We start from the raw sequence: 19880 nt of genomic DNA on the forward strand, positions 1-19880 counted from the left end.
TAGTGCTATCAAACAATTAATGGCATAAGTGTGTTTAGTAAGTAATTAGTAAAACAATCTGGTATCAATCGCATAGCTAATACTAAGGGTAGACCTTAAACGGCAAAAATGTTTCTCTTCACAGAAAGCACAAATGATCTAAAATGCTGGTTATCATAATCATTGACAGGCCAAAGTCCCTTTTGGGCGACTGTGACCCAAAACATAGTTACGCAATTTATACTCCAGCAAAAAGACTTTGAGCCCTTTCCAGATTGAGGTGAAGACATTAAGCGGGACAGAAATCATGGAGAACTGGGACATGGGTCCATTAAAACCCTATGTTGACGTCTACACACTCGTCTACCCACACGAACCCGATCGACTAGAGCGAAACATCTCAAAGCCCTTGTGTGTTTGTGAATGTCTGGTCAAGCGACTTGCGCCAAGGGAAACAATCTTTTACAGAGACGCACTACATCTCGAAACGAACGATTAAATTCAACACTCAAACAGTACAAGCATTTGGTTATTTGATCGTTTTTAATCACAAAATCTTTCACAGGGTTTTAAAAAAACAGCAATTTTTAAAAGGGAAATCCAACATGCTGTCCTCAGTCAGTAAAAAAAACACACGCAAACATGGTTTTTGAAAGTTATTTTATGGCCTTGCACAAATCTGAATTCATTAAGGTTTTCACTACATGGTTACTGGTGGGCTTTCTTTTGGCCTGCAAGAATTGTGCCTGTTCTCTCACACAGAACGGAGTCTGCATGCTGCAGCGTATCTGTGACACCCTAGAGAGGGGACCCGCTGGAGGCCTAAAGGCGCTTCGTGGGAGAACAGTGCAGGTGAAGGCATGCTGGCCCCGAGGGGTTCCGTCCATTAGATCCCGTACTTTCCCTTCAGCTCCTCTACCTTAGCGATGTACGCTTTCACGGCATCCTCCTTACTCATACCTGAAAGGTGAAGGAGAAAAAACACACACAGAGAGTGAGCTGCTTTTGGAGCCTGTTCGCAGCGATGCAGACACTGGGGGGAAAAAACCACAAGCTTAAAATGATGTTTCACTGCCCCCTGCTGGTGAGGAGGAGAAACTGACCTTTCTTGGCCTCCCAGGCGTCCCATTTGGCCTTGCCAGTGAAATCTAACATGCCCGGTCGAGCTGTAAAAACACACATTTGTTTAAAGAGCTGCAACTCTGATTTAGAGATAAACGTAGGCCACACGCATTTATTCACTTTTATCTTGACAGGGGAAAACTGACCAGTGTTGACGTCTCCTACGGTGGCCTGTTTGTACAGACTGTATATTTCCAGCATCTCAGCGTCCGCTGGTTTCGCTTTCAGCTGCTTGACCTCCTCTGCCGCTTTCTGGAACTCAGCCTGCGGGAATACAAATATATGCAGTGACGGACAATCAGTCAAAAACGGTTTATAACCGACAGACAGACAGAACTGACGCTCATTTGCGGTTCAGTGAGTGATTCATCAGACTGATTGAACTCAGGAGTGTGCGGGAGTCTTTTAAACGATTCAATGAAAGGATTGAATCAAAGCTGAGCTGTTCATCTCACCAAATTCACAGCCCAAACCTGCAACGTACATGACTTTGATTCGATTCACCTCCGACAATCAAATCATGGGACACTGGTGATGCTTTGCGATATTCATTTAACTGCAAAACTAAAGGCCCGTTGACACGAAGGACTATAACTATAAGGATAACTACATCAAGTAGACTGCATTACATTTACAGAAGAAACGCGGCACAGAGGTGCACCAGAAGTGGATTACAGGCTGCTCAGAGGCGGCTTAAATGCATTTATGTAACACTGACACTGAAAAGGCGGCACTGAAGCACTTCTGAAGTGGCATTAGGCTGTATTTGCACAGACTAGGGCTGGGCGGTATGACGGTATATATCGTTACCGCGGAATGAAATGTGTACCGTAAAGATTTTTTATTCCGTATATACGTGGGCGTGGCCAACATGCGTGCAGCACGCGTGAGGCTGAGACCGGTCAAACCGCTGAATGAAACACTGAAGGACGCTGAAACATGGAAAAGGAGAAACGAACAGAGGAGGAGGGCTCAAAAGAAAATCCTGAGCAGGAGGGTCATTAAAAGAGGTGCAACGTCATGGTTTGCAAAATCTGATACGAGCTGCTAACTGAATCATGCTTTCACATATGCTGCAAAGCCAAAAGATGGCAAGCGGCCCGTCACCAAAAGAAAAAATTTACCTCAGGCTTTGTCTTTTACCAAAGCGTAGGATGGAAAGAAATAACCCATGCAATTACGATGCTTATTTGCAAAGACATGTCCACCAGTTTACACTGTGGAAAAGAAGGTTTCGAGACCTAATCAAAACCCTTGATCCGCTGCGCTATGTAATGCCGAGCCGCAAGCACTTTAGCAAAGTTGCATTTGAACAGAGAATGCCGACTGAGAATTGAACAGGAAGTGGAATACTTTTATTACTTTTAATGGCTTTTTTTGCTTCATATTTGCAAGAAGTGATCACAATTTTTCGTGTTTACATATTTATATTTTCAATTTAAGCTGTTATTTACTTGAGATATATTTTATATCTGTGAGATGTTACTTTAGAAAAGTTTGTCCACATCAAGCTGTGAAAATACATTGGAATTATTGTTCATATGTCATATTTTGTTTACTATATTTAAGGTTAAAAATAAAATACAAAATAATCAAATAAGATCAAGTCCTTTTCTTTTCTTAAATATTCAAGCTTATTTATTATATAAGGCCCTTTTGTACATTTTCTGGAATAACTACCCATTTAAAAAACTATATCGTGAAAGATATCGTTACCGTGAAATAAAATTTCTTATACCGTGAAATAAAATTTTGGTCATACCGCCCAGCCCTAGCACAGACCATTCAATGCTGCTTAGAGGTGGCATGAATGCATTTACTTATTAGTCATACAACTATATGCTTTAATACTAATGGCTGAGATGGGTCTGAGCAGGCTTAATTTAACCAAGCTTTTATACGGCATTGCAACTTTACACCAAATGTAAAAAACCCTTAAAAACACAAGGCTTTAGAGACAAAACATCGTATGTTTGTTTTCTCCTGCTTTAAAGGCTGGATGATTACGATCGTAATCGGATGGATTCTTATTGGCTGCAAATGTCTTTTTTTGTCATTCAACAGCTGGAAAGGCGATTGAGAAACACGGTTCCTCCGTGGCGTCACAGTTCGTAGCTGCTTGATTTCATTCTCACAGAATTACAACGATTACCAAAACGTCTTAACTGGCGCTCTTCTGGTAATAGTTACTGTCCTATGTGTGAAAGAGTTTTAAATCAGTACAGAATATTAATCACTTTCAGTCCGACTGTATACCAAAAGCAGACAAAGACGGGTAACTCTCACCATCGGCATGCATTCACGTCTCATTCTTATTTCTAACAAAAGCCGCTGAATAGGTTTTAGTCGCGGCTGTTTTACATTCTTGGTCTTGCTCCATAACGCTGGCAGGTGACCCGACCAGATTATGTAACCGTGCACAATGGCCAGGACTTTAGCAGACCTCTAATCACGGGGTCAAACTCCACACTTCTCTGACATGCGCACTGGGGCTCCTCATCATCCGTCAGTCCATCATCCTGAAGACTAACCGCGACGACGTCGAGCAAGCCTCAGTCTTATCATGGCAACATGTTATCAGATTTCAGCGCGGAAAGACTAAATAACGACCTACTAACACCTTCAACTGACAAGTGTTTTCTGAGTAGAACCGTTAACGTAAATACAACGTATTTCGCATTATAGTTATTTTTAACGTGCTGCGGTCAAGCACGCATGCTGTTATACTAAAATAAACATACCTGCAACTTAACGACATAAGAACATCGAATTAAAGAGTTTTAGCGAATTCAACAACTCTGTGCTCTGTTGAGTAACAGTGTGGGGTAACGGGTAAAAGACGGTAACGGGACCGAACAGGACGCGTTGGTTCTAAACGTTTTTTTTTTCCGTTTACGCGTTTCACTTTAAAAGCACTTCATCGTTGGGTCAGTGAACGCGCGCGCACTCGTCAGCGCAGGCGACAGAGGAGGCGGCGCGCGAACATCACCTTTCACTTTTCACCGCTTTGCATAAATTAAAAACGAACGGTAACGGCTATCGACGGTTTCGCGAAAGAACGCAACGAAAGTTTGGGGAACGTCAAACGTTCACTCGAGGTCCGTAGCGCACGTGAAACCGCGTTTAAAGCGGAGCGCAGGAGCTCGCCCGGCTCTATATTATAACGCACTTCACGATCATGCCACACCCACGCAGACATGGCGCTCTCTTCGGGTCCTAATGCATGGTGTGCCCGTGTCATTCACTGCATGCGAGTCACTCTACGACTGGATCTGTTTTCCTCTCGATCAGGATAAAGCTGTATTAATTATTAAGACCGAAATGCTAAGCAGTTCGCGTGCAAACAGCGCCGTGTGGTTTTCTTTAGCGGGAATCCTAATTACGGCACACGAATCGCACGTTGCAATTCTCAAATACTCCCTTAAATCAAACAAAGGCGTCTAGTCTGTTCATACTGACCTCAGACATGGTTGTAGATGGTTCCGTCTGTTATAAAGATGCGCTTGAAACCGGTTGTGATGGCAGCGCGACTCTCCGGCGATCGCTGTAGTGTCGTCTGCCACGCCCACGGTCACGCCCCCCGGCGCTCCATTGGCTGCCGGGACATGTACCGAGAAATCTGTCCAATCAAATTCATGAATTTATAGCGTCTTTTAACTGGGCCACAGGGTCAAGCCAGGGGCGCCAGATTGAGAGTATTGTGCAAATATAGAGATGCCCTTTATTGCAACAGAAGTTTTTTACACTGACGTGTATCATGATTTCCTATCAGTGATTTTGCGTGTAGGCGTTTGGACAAATCAACTGATCAAAAAACATACAAACCTGCATTTAACTTGTAGACATTTTTGGAATTCCAAGTATTATTAAACTTTTATAATATATAACTATTTGTAGTACTTAACCACAATACACTTATCTGCGTATGCAAATTACCTTCAAATATTGTGTTCATAAACTTTTCGATGTCCACGCTTACAGAGCATTTACGCACACACATTTATAATCAGATTGAACTTTTTTTTCATAGATAACTACACACTAACAGTCCATGCGTTACTACACCAGTGTGTCGACCGCAGGGCGTGAAATACTTTAAATAGTTAGATATACTCTGATTAGCTAACTCCAGCTTTGTTAGCACTTTCAGTGCAATGAAAAAAATAATAACGCAAAAACATGTAGCCAGTTGCCATATTTCCTAAAGAAATGTTCGTTCTTAGAGATTTTTTTATTTAACCCAGTTGAATATTGTCCAAATTATTATAGATATTAGCATTCCATTTTTTTTAAAGGCTACACTAGTGCTTAAAAAAGAAACACAGGCTACCCAAGCCATAGAATATAAACATAACGGTTTGTTTTGAGGTGTGTATACGTTTATTGTTAACCGCTTCGCGTCGGAGTCACACGCTGAATATCTATTGTTCTGCTGCTCGATTACTTTGGCCTGATTCCGCCGACGTTACCAGATCGACGTAGCGGCTATTTTGGTCTGGAACTGAGAACGTGCTGGAAGTAAACGACTGCGTTATTATAATCGCACAAGCCTGCTATCCTGATTTTTTTTTTTACCCAGCCTTATTTTCTTCTAGGCTTACTTTGTAGTTTGCAATGCGATCGGGCTCATAATGTGTGACAGCGTGGTTCTGACGGTGCGTCTGGTTCGGTCCTTTGAGCATCGAAACTTTAAACCGGTGGTCTACAAAGACGTTCATTTAGACCAAACAGTGGGGGAGTTCATTACATTTGTCAAACAAGGTAAGGCATAACGACAGCAGGCTCACTGTAACCAGACTTCCCACGATAAGGGTTAATATTAAACATTTACTAACGATGATAACTACATTAAAGCGCTTGTCTATTTTAAGACGTTTCAACAAGAGCCGGGCTGCCTCCACCTTTTAAGAAGTTTGACTATGGTAAGTTCGCATTTCTTTTACAAACAAATACTAAATAACAACAGCTATTGCATTAATATCGTGTTAAATATGCTGTTGCAGACACAATGAAAATTATTCACCAGGCACATGGAGCAAAGGTAACTTAATCAGTTTTAATCAACAGATTGTGGCATAAACTCTCTAATATTAACATTTTTTAACATAACATTTTTTCAGCTGTACGTTCATTCTTATTTACAAAAGTGTAGAAATGTCCACTACAATACATTTAAGGAATATAAACGATACATTTTTCATGATGAATAGTTTTAACAAAATGAGTAAATCTGTCACAATTGGTATTAACCGATTATTTGTTTTTCCTGATTTTTAGACAAATGAGCTGGTGATGAGTTTAGAGGACGATGAAAAGTTCATTCTTCGTGACGGCTGCAGGTTAAGGGCATCTGGTGTTGGTATGTAAAATCAATATTTAGGTTTTTGAGAGTCGCCGCAGGTTGCGTTTGTGCGTTTTCATGGAATGACAAGCTAAATATTTTATTTTGGTGCGTAATTTTGCCCGTGCATGCGCACGTAAAAATAAAACGTGTGCACAACTGAAGCTACACCTGCTGAAATCTCTCTCTTTCAACGCCTTTCCTCTCTTTACAGCCAATGAGACAGAACTTGCCTTCTTCAAAATGGCCGATTATGAAAAGTTCAAGGCCAATCCACAGACGGAATGGTGATGACCATCAACACAAGAGCTCTTGGAGTATTTATTTACCAGAGGCGCTTCTTTTCATCTGCGACAAGCAAGCGACCTCTTCGAAGTTGAATCGTAACGTTTATTTTAATTTCCTTTATAGCTGTATTTTTTTAGATTTATTCTTAACATTTGAACGACTGCAGCATAGTTTCAGATGTACACGTTTGACACACAATTATTTTTGGAGGGCATGAATACTGTAAATTCTAGTGTAAAAATGTGCATTTGGAATGGCAATTATTTTATGTACTTTTATTTTATTTACAACAAATCAGATACCAGATATCTTGTTTTATTTCAGTGACGTCTTGGAAAGTGATCGCCGTTTTGTTAAATAAAGTTGAATGTCTAAATCATGCTTTAACAACACCGACAATATCGATTAATTGATTGAAAGTTTAGTTCAAAACTTTGCAGTACAGTAACGATAGCCAATCAGTAAGACGTGAAACAAAAAATAAAAACTGGTCCGTATCGTACATCTTTGCAAATATCCAGAAGTTTCTATTAAACTTTTTCCATAATTACAAAAAAAAAAAAAAAAAAAACACATGCTTTGTTTATAACAGTTTTCAAACAAATATAATGCAGTTTTGGTCATTATTAGTACTCTGTATAACGCTGGCCTCCCTGTTACATATGGAGTTTGTGAATTTACACGAGTTTACTCAGTAACTGTTCTTGAAGACAATCATCTGAGGTACATACTCTAGTAATAATACAAGGCACATGTTTAAGTCATTTTTGTTCATAAAAAAGATGAGTCAGGAGTTGACTTTAATACCTCAGTTCAAGTCTTTCACTCTTTTTCCTAAGAGTTATGTAATAAAGACCTGAGTGTGAGCATATGCATAGGTGTAATGCTCAAATATAAGAACAATTAAAAAATGATGGCTTTTATATTCTAGTGAACAGAGACCTCTTTATGCACTTTGTACATGTATGCAGTGCTCTATAGGTGTGCCTCTGAGAGAAGATCACAGCTGGTACATGCTGCACCTAATAACACTAACATCAGTTCAGAATACTCAACCTGACTGTAAAATTTACCTTATCATATCTGTCTTATTATTTTCTCCCTTACAGAGATGGCAGTTTTGCCACTATCTCATCATATCATTAGTATTCCCATTTTAGATAAGGCTGACTTAATCTAGTCAGACTTTGAGCAGTCTCAAAATACTTTACAAACCTTGTTACACCAAGTTTTTAAATGTAGGCGTTCTTACATTCTTTCCCAAGTTTCTATGGCATCCCATTAGCCACCACATGGTGGTGATGTAGGACTGGACAGTTGCGTTTACTCTCCCATCCCCGGCGGATTCTCGTCAGTCTGGTGAAGATGCATGGCAGAAGGAGGAAACAACGGCACAGCAGAACAACGCAGGGTAGAGCTACAGCCAATAAGTAGCCTGGCGGCATGTAGAATGGATATGCCTCAATGTGGAAGGTAAAATCCCAGCCAAAGAAGAGTGTGTGCATGATGGACAGAGTCAGAGCGATGTAGCCCAAACCAGACTAAAGGAAGAAGAGAGGAAACTTTACTCAAAAAGCTGCGACTGCTTTTGGAGTGAATGTGTTACTTTGCATGCTAATCAAAGAGCATGTTTCTCCTTGCCTAAAAATAAACCATCAATCCATTTTTGCACTGAAATTGGCAAGGTATGATTGATATCAACATATAGTCTGCAGCATATTAATAATAGTATAAACGAGGTCTTCAAGGACCACGTTGTTTGGAATTTTCTGGTACAGAGTTTGTTCAAACCTGTTCCTAGAGACCCAGGACATTTCCGAATCCTTATGAAATCTCGCATAATAGGGTTTACATTCTACATCGTCATGATGCTGAAATTTATTTTCAAATACTCGACTATGCAAAGACGGAGGATGCATGAACTTACCCAGATGTGTTTTTGATATCAACATGCATGCAGACTTACAGTAAGAAGTCCTGTAAGTCATTTAGGGGAGGACGATATAGTGTGGAAGACTGCAAATTTTTAATTTCTCTTATCTCACTCGAGACAAAAGTAAATGTTTACAGGTTTATGATGTCTTTATTTTTATTTAATGTTTTAGGACAGTCAGCTGAGCAGTTCAGGGGAGTTTTTGCAGTTTGTTTTGTGAACTAAGTAGAAGTGTGCAGGCCAGGGCAGAGGTGGCTAGTCTTTACTCTGGAAGGTTATCTTCCAGCAGAACAGAGCTTGGCAACTTTGGTCCTGGAGGGCCACTGTTCCGCGTAGTTTAACTCTAACCCTAAACAAACACACCTGCCCATAGTTTTTAATTGATCTTGAGGGGTGTTTGATTAGGGTTGGAGCTAAACTCTGCAGGACAGTGACCTTCAAAGTCTGAAGTTGCCAGACCTGCTCCAACACACCTTAAAACATAGGTCTTCAACCCTGTTCCTGGGGACCCACAGTCCTGCAATTTTTATTTCCAGCCTACTTCAGCACCTGGCCTGTGACTTTTCAAGTGATCCTAAAGTGCTCGATTAGCTGGTTCAGTTGTGTTTGATTAGGGTTGGAGCTAAACTGGTAGTCCTCCAGATTCTAGTCCAACTCCTAGATTCTTTCTTTTTACAGATCTTATTTCCGACTCAGGTGTGTTGGAATAGGGTTAAACAGACCTGCAGGTAGCAGTTGCAGGGTTAGCTATCCTTGGTTTATTTTTCTGAGTAGCTACTAGTTCAACTGTTAAAGCAGTATTTCCCAACCTTGTTCCTGGACGTAAACCAACAGTACAAATCAGAACTCTCCTAATCAAACACACCTGATTCAACTCAGAAGAGACACCAAAACCAAAAAGGATTGGTCAGATAAGAGAGACATACAAAAAGTGTGCTGTTGGTGTGCCTCCAGGAACAGGAGTGAGAAACACTCTTATAGTGCGTATGGCCTCACCTGTACAAACGTAAACTCTCTCCAGTTGAGAGTGTTGCCCACCGAGGGTAAGGATGTGATGGCCAGTAAAGAAAGAACACCAAGACCCAACACTCCACAAGAAAGGTACAGCTCAGATCGCCAAACACCCAGCTCATCCCAGGGCTCCTCTGTACCTGCTTTAACCTGATGTGTTCAGACAAACACACAGCAGACACAATACTTTACTGTTGTCAGGCGCTTCAAGTCAAACATTAAACAATTAAAGAGCTATATTCTCAGGTTGACGAACCTGTCTGTAGGCAGAATTGACAATCCTGTGCGATGTAATTCTGCGCAGTGGCAGGCAAAGGCTGTAGACTCCATGCAACACTGCACAAAAAAAACTCAACAGGCCCAGTTGTTTTCTCCTCTGCAAGCAGTTGTCTAACCAGGATGGGAAACGCCGGTATTTGGTGCCCCTCCAAAGCTGCAACCACGCAGCAAACAACCCTGGGAAGTACACGAGTGCCAGAGTCACCAAGGCTACTGCTGGCAGGCTCTCATTCACAAGGTCAAGGGCAAGACGGTAAAAAGCATTGTGTCCTTGTGCAAGATAAGGCAGCAAAATTCCCGCAAGAAACCATAGCCATAGAAAAAGAAAAAAAGAAGGACGGTGACAACAACTGGGCCACTCCAAGATGGGAATAGGCTCAATGGGACTACTTCGATTTCTCGAGCAGCAGACAAGCCACCCATATCCACGGGGTGGAAGCCCATCTGCCGAGCCAACTGTACAACTTTCTTCTTCCCTTCTGTACTGTTACTGCAGATGAGGACCTACAGCAGTGAAAGGTAGAAATGTACATAGTTCAAATAACCCTGCATTTGTTTTCAGCAAATACAGATAAAATAACAACAGCCCTGACCTTTCTGCTTCCATCATGAGCCCCAGTCTGCAACTCCCAGGTTGAAACAGTGTTAAATCCTTTGACCACTAGACTGTCTGGAAACAGCTCAGCCAGTCGTTCTGCATTGGACGGTCCGTGGATTTTCATCTCTGCTGCGTTACTTACATCCACAAGCACCTTCCCCGCCAGTGCAGACTGTAACCCCAGCAAAGAGCAATAATGCTCAGGGAACAATGCCATAAACACTAGGCACACTGCTTGTGATACGGCTCCCTCCTGGTTCCTCAACTCCACTGCGTCAGGGAACAGTCCTGATGGGATGCGATTCACACAGCGGCTCCCAACCACCACTCGCACACCAGAAGCTACCAGCCGTAGAGCCAGTGCGCGGGAGAAATCTCCAGAACCGAGAATGGCCACTGTAGGGCTGGTTAGACATACAGGCAGGGCATCAGCAGGGCCTTCAGAGTCTGAGAGCAAGGGAGTTTTCATATCTTCTGCCATAATGAACCTGAGAAGAAGAGTGTGAGTTTAGGAAATTATATGAATTTATATAATTAAGCATTTCCATACTCATGTCCCGTTACCGTTAAAGCAGGGGTGTCAGGTTAGTTCCTGGAGGTAGCCTTAATCATTTGATTAACTGGATCAGGTGTGTTTAACTAGGTTGCATCTAAACTATGTAGGGCCGTGCCCCTCCAGAATTTTGACACCCCTGCATTAAAGTAATAAATGCATAAATTCAACTGTTCATTAGAGGTAGAATTGTTGGATATGTTTGATGAACTATTATTAACTTAAGTTGGTTAGTAAGCTACGTGTGTCATTAACCTGCAATGATAATAATAATAATAATAATGTGAATATTTGTGCACCACGTGAAAATCGCACCATATCAAAGAAATCATTCAACATCCCGGTGGGTACCTTGATATCAAACTAATGTCAAATATCAGTAAACATTTGATCAAGATGCTGTAGCAACGTTTTAAGTTCAGCTTTGACGGCAATTTCGCCTGATGGTTTAATGGGTAAAAGAAGAAGTTACCTCACACTGAAATTGGTTTAATATATATGTGAGCCAAATATGTTTGACTTTCGGTGTACCGAATCAACTTCAAGTTTTGAACGTCCATTTGATGTCTTACTGGCATCGCTGACAGCACGGTCAATGAATTTGTCATTAGCTTGATTAAGTTTAAATCATTTTCTTATGCCACATAATTCTGACACACAAGAACTATTATTTCTACAGCATAACAGAAAAACAAAACAAATCTTACTCAGTTTTAACAATTTAATAAAATGTAAATAGTCCGATTAATAGTCCGATTTGCCTAAAAGTACCGTATAAAAAACCAAACAAACATCGGATAACGCGTATGATTATTTTTGTTGTTGTTATTGCAGTTTTAATTAGAGCATTATTGTAGAGTATGTTAAAGTGTATTTTTCGCTTTTCAAATGAGTTGTCAGCAGGTTTCGTTTCTGCTGAAGCGGTGAGGGACAAACGCTCTTAATTACTGAGAGCGCTTTCTAAAAACATTAAAATTACTTTCTTTAACGTCCTTATTTATCCATTGCGATCCATTATATTACTATATATATACACTCACCACTTTCATATAACTTCTCTTTTCCTGGTGACCGTGCTGTTCCAGGACTGTAACCGGCGCGCTTCCGTTACTGTGCGCTAGAGATACGAGACCGTGCAGAAAAAGACATTCTTATCATACTCCAGCTATCCGTGCAGAACGGTTCTACTGTCAAGTTAAAAGCCGATTGGTCCGAGAGATCGATCCACGATGACGTCTCGAGACCCCTCCGTTCCTCGGCGCTCTTAAAGCGTTGAGCTGCCGCGTCGACGCCCCCGACGCGCGACGGAATAGAAAACGTGTGTAATTAAGCGCGGTTATAAATGATACGCAATCCATGACTGGAAGAGGCGTGCTTTGGTCACGGGCCTTTCACGAGAAACGCGGCCGTTATTTTGCTGTTTTTGTGAAGGCGCTCTAGTTCCCGGCCGCCCTGTTGTAAACATCTGCGCGGCCGCGATAAGGACGCGGTGAACATGTTACGCGGCAAGGCGGGTTCTCGCTCCGCCGACTCGTCCCGCGGCTCTACCCGGACGATGGCCGTCTGTGTGCCCGTGCTGGGAGCGCTGGTTCTCGGTGTCGGGGTGCTGTGCGCGCTGGCGGCCGGTCCGCTTCACGCGCAGTGCTTCGTTGAGTGGTACGTACCGTCCAGCAGTCACATCTCACACTTATTTGATAAAGGTCCGCGTGTTTCAAGCGTTTCAAGAAGCATTTAGGACACGTTATTTCGTTTCTTGTATGCATTACATATACACCTGTGCGTTTTAAATACCTGTTTTAACTGGTTATGTTTTTAAATAAGGAAAATAGGTATTCCTTGCTTTGACGTCTCCTCCCTCTTGGTCAATCAGATTAAAGAGTGGTCAACGGAAACATGTCCTGGGAAGAGCCAAAGATGCCTTTATTATGTGAGTGTGTGCATTGATAGACTGAAGAAAAAGAACTTATGTGCAGCCTATTGTTTCTTATGATGCTTATGTCGATTAATAGCCTAGTGTGCTGAAGTCCCAAGCCAGATTCCTACTGAAATTGGTTGCAAAATTTTGCAGAGAAACAATAAATATGACCGCACTAGGGGCATCTAACAGGTGTGCATGTGCATATTGGCCCAAGGCAGAAAAAAATAATAATCCTCCGCAACAATCATATACTTTATTCTAATCTTTACTACTCTTTACCTACTTTTTGTGCATTTTTTTTCTCGTTGCTCCCCATGATTTTAGGCCTAGCTATTATGCCCTTGTTTCTGCTTGGTATCTCCAGCTGGTGTCTGTGAACGCGGAGGACATCGCCGCTACACACACCACTCCAGTGATGAGGTTTGTGGACGACATGACCTTTAACCTGAGCAGTCCGGACCCAGATTCCTGTGATGTTCAGGTGAGTGTGATGTTAGCTTTCGTTCAGATGATGCTGACACTAATTCGGTCTTACCGAAGCTGTCTTAGAAACATGCAGTCATTGTCTGTTTTTTGAACTCTTCTCAGGGCCGGTCCGTTTCTCGAAGCTGGTATGCCATTTTAGACTCAGGGACAAACTACATGAACATGTACAACCTCATGAGAGGTGAGTAGCACAGTAACATTACTGACAACTCTGTAGAAGTACGCACTGCATAGTTTGGTTAAAAGAGTTTCTTATTATGAAATTCGATTGATGTGACAATTTACTTTTTTTGCATAGCTGCACAAACAAATTTCAGCTTGTCAAAACTAGAGTATATATATATATATACACACACACACACACACTCTTTGGTTGGTTAAAAATTGTGTTGTGTTTTTAAGTCTAAAAACAACATGCAAACTCCGGTTACTACAAACATTTGTTGTGTTATTAGAGCAAGTGCTGGTGATGATGCTTCTTACGTCTGTTTCGGAAAAACAGTATTGGACAAATATTTAAAACAAACATGGCACTGAAATCTGCGTTCTGATTCGCTTCTGGTATATACCGGTTACATAGGTACCAGTGCCATATTAGTACTGGGTTTCAGGCACCAAGAAGTGTTTCCTGAAGGGCAGGGATGTCCAGGTTATTGAACCTAGTGAAGGTAGACGGCGAAGACCCTCCTGCTGCCGCACAGACATCATCGATGGAGACCTTTTTGGACCAAGCCCTGGAGCGGATCCTCACACCAACACTATAAGCACTGAGATGTAAGACAGAGCCACAGCGTCGATTATCCAGTGGGCTTCATAACTGGCACACTGTTAAAACTGGCCTCTGAAGCATACGAAGAGCTGACTTAAGAAGCACATAAGCAGGCCTTAGTTTGAGGATGACTTGAAAGTCGTCAGGGCCTGAGCGACCAACGCTACACTCAAATGGTTGGCTGTCTTAAAGGGTTAGTTCACCCGGAAATGAAACCCAGCCTGTGTTTTGCTCTCCCTAGAGGCTTCCTAGGAGTATCCTCCTCGGCGCACTTTCAGACGCATCCAATCAGAGTTTTGTTCAAATTTGTCCTTGTCATTTTTAAGAATAGCATATAACCAAGGTATTTTTAAAAATAATTTTAGACAGTGCAGTGTCTTGACAAAAATGCTGTATTTTGTTATGAATTAAGCATGCTTTTAATAAATAAAATTTTTAATGACTAAATTAAACTCTTTACCTTTTATTGATTCACTTAATTAGACAGCATTTTAATGAAAAAACACAGAATTCAGGAAAAATAAAATGGAAAACTAATTTAATGAGTGCATCTTTCTGCTTGTGTGTGTGTGTGTGTGTGTTTGTGTGTGTTGCAGGCAGTGGTCTCTCATCTTCTCCTAGTTTCAGTGAATCTTCCAGTGACAGACAGTGTACCCAGTTCAGCTCCACACGACAGAAACTTCCCCCATGAGCAGCCGCCTGCACGTCTGGATCACTCAATATTAACAGAACGCATACATAAATATGATTTCATTAGTTTTACAACACATTTTTAATCACCACATTAAAAACCTTTTACCACCGGCAGACAAATGATTGACAATAATGTCTTGGTTCAGAAAAGAAAGTTATTTCAAATGATTTATTTTACCCACAAGCGTTCTGTATGTTGGTGCTGCATACATTCAGTAATCATCTGCATTCAGTTTGTGATGCTTGAGCATCTTTTACATGCTTCCTCAAGCTCAACTCTCATCAGTCCCCGTCCAATTAAAATATGTACTTTACTCTCATACAACGTGCTGTGAGTTGTTTCATTTTTTTAAATAAATAAGCACACTAGATAACAAATTGACCACCCATATTTTTCATGCACTTTACTTATTACAATGTGAGTTTATTATTCCTGTAAATGATGGCATTAGTCTGTACACTGGAGTACATCGTCTGTGGAAAACACCCAAATGGAAATGTAATGCAAACATGCATGCTATTTTATTTCAGCTTTTGCCTTTAACATTTGCATTATCTCAGGCTCAGGTTTACAATAATCCCTTTGAAGTCACTTTTACAAATAGTCATAGCATTTATTTTTTATCTTATTTGGCAAACTGCTGTTATTATTACATCAATATTCTAAAACTACGTGCATTGAAAACACCCGCTTTAGCAAATAATTCACCAACACAAAAAAATTGCTCTTTTTCTCCTCTGTTGCACTGCTTTTGTAATCTAGGATAGCACTATTTGTCTCCATTTAATTCCTCCTGTAACCGCATTAATTCCTTCTGCTTTTATTATTAAAATGAAATGCAAACGATGTAGTTATCTTCAAAGATTTAGGCAGCTGTAGCCCCAGAGCTCAGCGCCTGTGCGTTTAGCCACCACTGAATGCGTGCACTGAGATTTATTATTGTCAAATGCAAACGATTTTCTGCTTATTTAAATGGTATTAAAGTTTTGTTTAACTAATTTCCATTTCTAAAAACAAATCATGTGTTCTGTAATACAGTGAGCGAAAAAGAGACATTGCTATTATGACAAATTTTAGTGGTCAAATTTTCATTTCTTTTTTCAAAAAGTCACATTTTTTGTATTTATACACGTTTCTTTTTTATTTATCGTACTATCACATGCACGAGATAGAGTATTTTTTTTTTATCCTTGTTTGAGAACTGCTTGTGATAAGGGTTAGGGTGAATTGAGATTGATTTGGGATATTTTTTCCAAGTCATTTCAATGACAAAAATCATCCCAATCAACCCGAATTTACGTTATATCGCTGCGAATAAAAAGCAAACCGTACATTTGCGTATTTTTCAAAAATTGTAGTAAGTAAAACAACAACAACAACAACAATCACTTATGCATTGGTTGAGCGCAATGAAATTGTGACAAAATCTTGGAAAAATAAGAATTGGCTTTCATTTGTTTTAAATACGTTGGGGCATTCTTTGAGTCCGTGTTTCGTGCCATATTTGGCTTCTTTAAAATATTATGAGGTTTATTTGACTGGTGAAATGCACCTGTTTTGTCTGTAAAGGTGTGCTGTGATTGGTCACACCATCACTCCCATTTGTCATTGGCTGTATGTCCAAGTAAAAGAGAGTCAGTGTCATCTTGTACATTTCTGTCGTCAATAACCACAAACTCTTCAGTGGAGGAAGATGAAGACAACACTCACTCTGCTCCTAATCATGGAGCTCTGCGGACTCTCCTCCGGTCTCATTAAACGACATTTCTTTGTGAAAAAGGAGATGACATGGGATTCTGCGCATAGCTACTGTAATGTATTCTTTCACGACCTCTCCACCTTCATCAATGAGCTCGAGCAACAGCAGTTTTTGCAAGATGCAGCCAATCAAACTTCAAACGCCTGGGTTGGACTCCACACAGAATTAGGAGTCTGGAGGTGGTCTGGAGGTCAAACAGCAACAGAAATTTTGTGGGATACTAATCAACCAGACACATCTGATGGCTGTGTTTTTCTACACATTGACCGTAAGAAACTGCACGACAAAGATTGCACAGTTCAATTTGCCGCCTTCTGCATGACAAACTTTGTTCTGGTGCCTCAGAAAGAGACCTGGGAAGGAGCTCTGGAATACTGCAAGACTTATTATATTGAACTGGCAACTCTGAGCACAGTGCAAAGGATGAACTCAGCTTTAATGGAAATCTCACAGGCTGAAACCGAATATGTGTGGATTGGTCTGCGTTTTCTAGAAGGAGACTGGCTCTGGGTCAACAGAAATCATCTTTACTACACAGCCTGGTATCAGAACGAACAGCCCCAGTGTCCTGCAGGAGACCTTCGCTGTGGAGCCCTGGACAAGAAAACAAAGCTTTGGACAAACAGAAACTGTGAGGAGAAGCTCAGCTTCATTTGTCTTTTTCATTAAAACAAACCAATTTATGAAAAACCAAAAAGGTAATGTTTTCTAAAAATATTATACCCTTGTTTAAGAACAGAGTCAAAGCGAACTTGGCATTTAAAAAAAACTAACCCTCATCTTCTAAAGTCCATCAGAGACAATAATTCTTCTCCACTCTATCATAACTTATAAAAATATATATAGTAGTGCTGTAAATTTAAATTTTTTTGTATTACATATGCATGTGTACTATATATATAGTATTTTATTTTATTTTTTTTTGTTTTTTTCAAGTCAAACCGTTGTAGTCTGTCAGTTATAAAATGGCCGGTAACCACTGTAACCACTCGTTTGGTGTCTTAGGCCATCAATGTATCGTTACGATGGGGTTTGGTTTAATTTGATTTTTCTATGCAAGTTTTTTTTTCCTCCCATAGAAAAATCCCCCTATACCGGCCATTATATGACAGACTACAATGGTTTGACTTAAAAATCTCAAAATTGGATATAAATAAGAAAGAAAAGACACCTACACCTTAAATGCTCTTGGGGTAAGCGGATACTGTTCAAATTTTAATTTCTAAGTGAACTATCCCTTTAAAGCAGAGGAGAAGCACATTTCAAAAGGAGGAAAAGGCTCTAGACACAGTTTGTGATACTGCCCTCTCCTGGTTCCTCAACTCCACTGCAACAATCCTGACAATCACACAGCGGCTCCCAACCACCAGAGAAGTCTCCAGAGCTAACATAATATAGGAATAGGGCTCTTGTGCATTTATTTATTTTTTGTTGTGATGCTTACTGATGCACAATGGTGCTCCATAGTTGTGTCCTGTGTTTCTACCTTATAACCTTCTACCTTTCTATACCTTATAATGGCCATAATTTTATAAACATAGCCATTTACCTGATAAAGGCTTTAAAAAACTACATCAGATAACATGAAAATGCCTTCAAGACGTTTTTCGAAGACGGCTTCCTTCAAAGATTTATTCATAGAAAAACCTGAATTTGCGAGAATGAGAAAAGTTAAAAAGGAAAGTCCACTGATGAGTTACCTGAGTAGACTATAATGTAGCATTTACATACAACTCTATTTTGTCATGCATGCGCTTAACAAATTAAAAAGTTCTTCTGATTGGTCTTTGCATCATGTGTGATTGTTATAATGCACAATGCTGTAAAATGAGTAAAAAAATATGATATATGTGCAGAGCTAAATGTAATGCTTTTTATTTACTTTTCTCTTTATTTGTAACATATATATATATATATATATATATATATATATATATATATATATATATATATATATATATATATATATATATATATATATATATATATATATATATATATATATATATATATATATATATATATATATATATATATATATATATATATATATATATATCTCCCCTATATATATACATCACCCGAGTCCTGCCCTCCCTTTACTGTCATCATCACCCCGTCCTTTATTCGCCGCCCTTCACCAGGCTCCCGAGTGGGCGTGTTCGAGAGGAGGGGCGTGGTATTGGTCAGGTCTGGCGGCGTGTGACGAGGCACACCTGGAGTGAATTAGACCTCATCACCGCCGCCGTTAAATACCGAACGCGCCTCTCCTCGAGAGACCGGTCTCTTCCCCAGTGCATGCACGCTGGTGTCCTCGTGGGTCCAGGAAGGGTGCGTGAAGGAGCTCGCCCCGCCGCCAGAGAAGGGACCCCGTAGTCCAGGCAAGGACCGCACCTGTGTACCGCTGACGGGCCAGGATGCCGAGCTGTCTATCCCCCCTAATCTCTGCCGACCGGAGGAAAGAAGCCGCCGCCCCTCGCGCCCCGGACCAGAGGGGGGAGCGCATGCGGCCGCTGGACTCCGCCCCTTACCTGGACCCTTCCCCCTGGAACACTGCCTGACCTGCACTTCCCCGGCAGCACAACGAGGACACCAGTTCCCCCTCTAATTTGGACACTTTTCCCCTGGACACTTTATTTTGTATTTATTTTGTGAATAAAAAGCCTCTCCGAGGCCTGACGCCACGCCCACTGTGTCTGTCGTTGACTCCTCCCTTCACAGTACATATATATAATCCAGTGTCATTGTAAAAGATTGTTGTGATCAGCTGGACTAGTGACTAGTTGTAGCTGGAATAATAATTTGTTGCAAGCTGAACTTGAATGTGAATAGCTTCATCATGACTAGATAGACATGGCGAGTTTGCTCTTACTATACAATACAGATGAGATCTGATTCACCTCACAATCCTGTCAGATTGTTCATCCATGGAGTGAGCTACAGGTCGGCCGATCTGGTTAAAGGTAACCTTTTCAACGTGTTTCTGTGAAAAAAAAGCCAGGAAGTTTTAGATTTGACAATACGGGACTTTTAAAGGTGCAGGAGAAGATGTGAACAACCAACCATGTGTCCTGCTTTTCATCGTCTACCCTCGACTCTAATAAATCTCTGAAAATGTAACTTCTGTAATCTCAGAATCCTTATGCTTAC

The 19880-nt window shown here is 40.9% G+C and overlaps 4 protein-coding genes across 4 annotated transcripts; 2 read left to right on the forward strand and 2 right to left on the reverse strand.

Annotated features, from left to right (window-relative positions):
- Positions 1-503: 503 nt before the first annotated feature.
- dbi (diazepam binding inhibitor (GABA receptor modulator, acyl-CoA binding protein)) lies at positions 504-4717 on the reverse strand. The gene is made up of 4 exons (XM_043248550.1): positions 4561-4717; positions 1248-1365; positions 1083-1145; positions 504-939 (listed from the first exon to the last, which is right to left on the reverse strand). The coding sequence occupies exons 1-4, from the start codon at positions 4567-4569 to the stop codon at positions 866-868; spliced, it is 264 nt and encodes an 87-aa protein (XP_043104485.1). The 5' UTR covers positions 4570-4717; the 3' UTR covers positions 504-865.
- A 678-nt stretch (positions 4718-5395) lies between these two features.
- Positions 5396-7122, forward strand: c9h2orf76 (chromosome 9 C2orf76 homolog). The gene is made up of 5 exons (XM_043248549.1): positions 5396-5862; positions 5973-6023; positions 6105-6142; positions 6379-6460; positions 6657-7122. The coding sequence occupies exons 1-5, from the start codon at positions 5733-5735 to the stop codon at positions 6731-6733; spliced, it is 378 nt and encodes a 125-aa protein (XP_043104484.1). The 5' UTR covers positions 5396-5732; the 3' UTR covers positions 6734-7122.
- On the reverse strand, positions 6994-12281 carry steap3 (STEAP family member 3, metalloreductase). Its single transcript, XM_043248546.1, is given in 6 exon segments — positions 6994-8271; positions 9660-9824; positions 9931-10250; positions 10253-10457; positions 10547-11039; positions 12145-12281. Coding segments are annotated over 5 exon segments (1449 nt in total). The 5' UTR covers positions 11033-11039; positions 12145-12281; the 3' UTR covers positions 6994-7998.
- Positions 12282-15488: 3207 nt separating this feature from the next.
- LOC122351471 (secretory phospholipase A2 receptor-like) lies at positions 15489-18565 on the forward strand. The gene has a single exon (XM_043248547.1). The coding sequence runs from the start codon at positions 16665-16667 to the stop codon at positions 17397-17399; it is 735 nt and encodes a 244-aa protein (XP_043104482.1). The 5' UTR covers positions 15489-16664; the 3' UTR covers positions 17400-18565.
- The last annotated feature ends 1315 nt before the right edge of the window (positions 18566-19880 follow it).

The sequence above is a fragment of the Puntigrus tetrazona genome, chromosome 9 (genome assembly GCF_018831695.1).
Source record: "Puntigrus tetrazona isolate hp1 chromosome 9, ASM1883169v1, whole genome shotgun sequence".
NCBI lineage: Eukaryota > Metazoa > Chordata > Actinopteri > Cypriniformes > Cyprinidae > Puntigrus > Puntigrus tetrazona.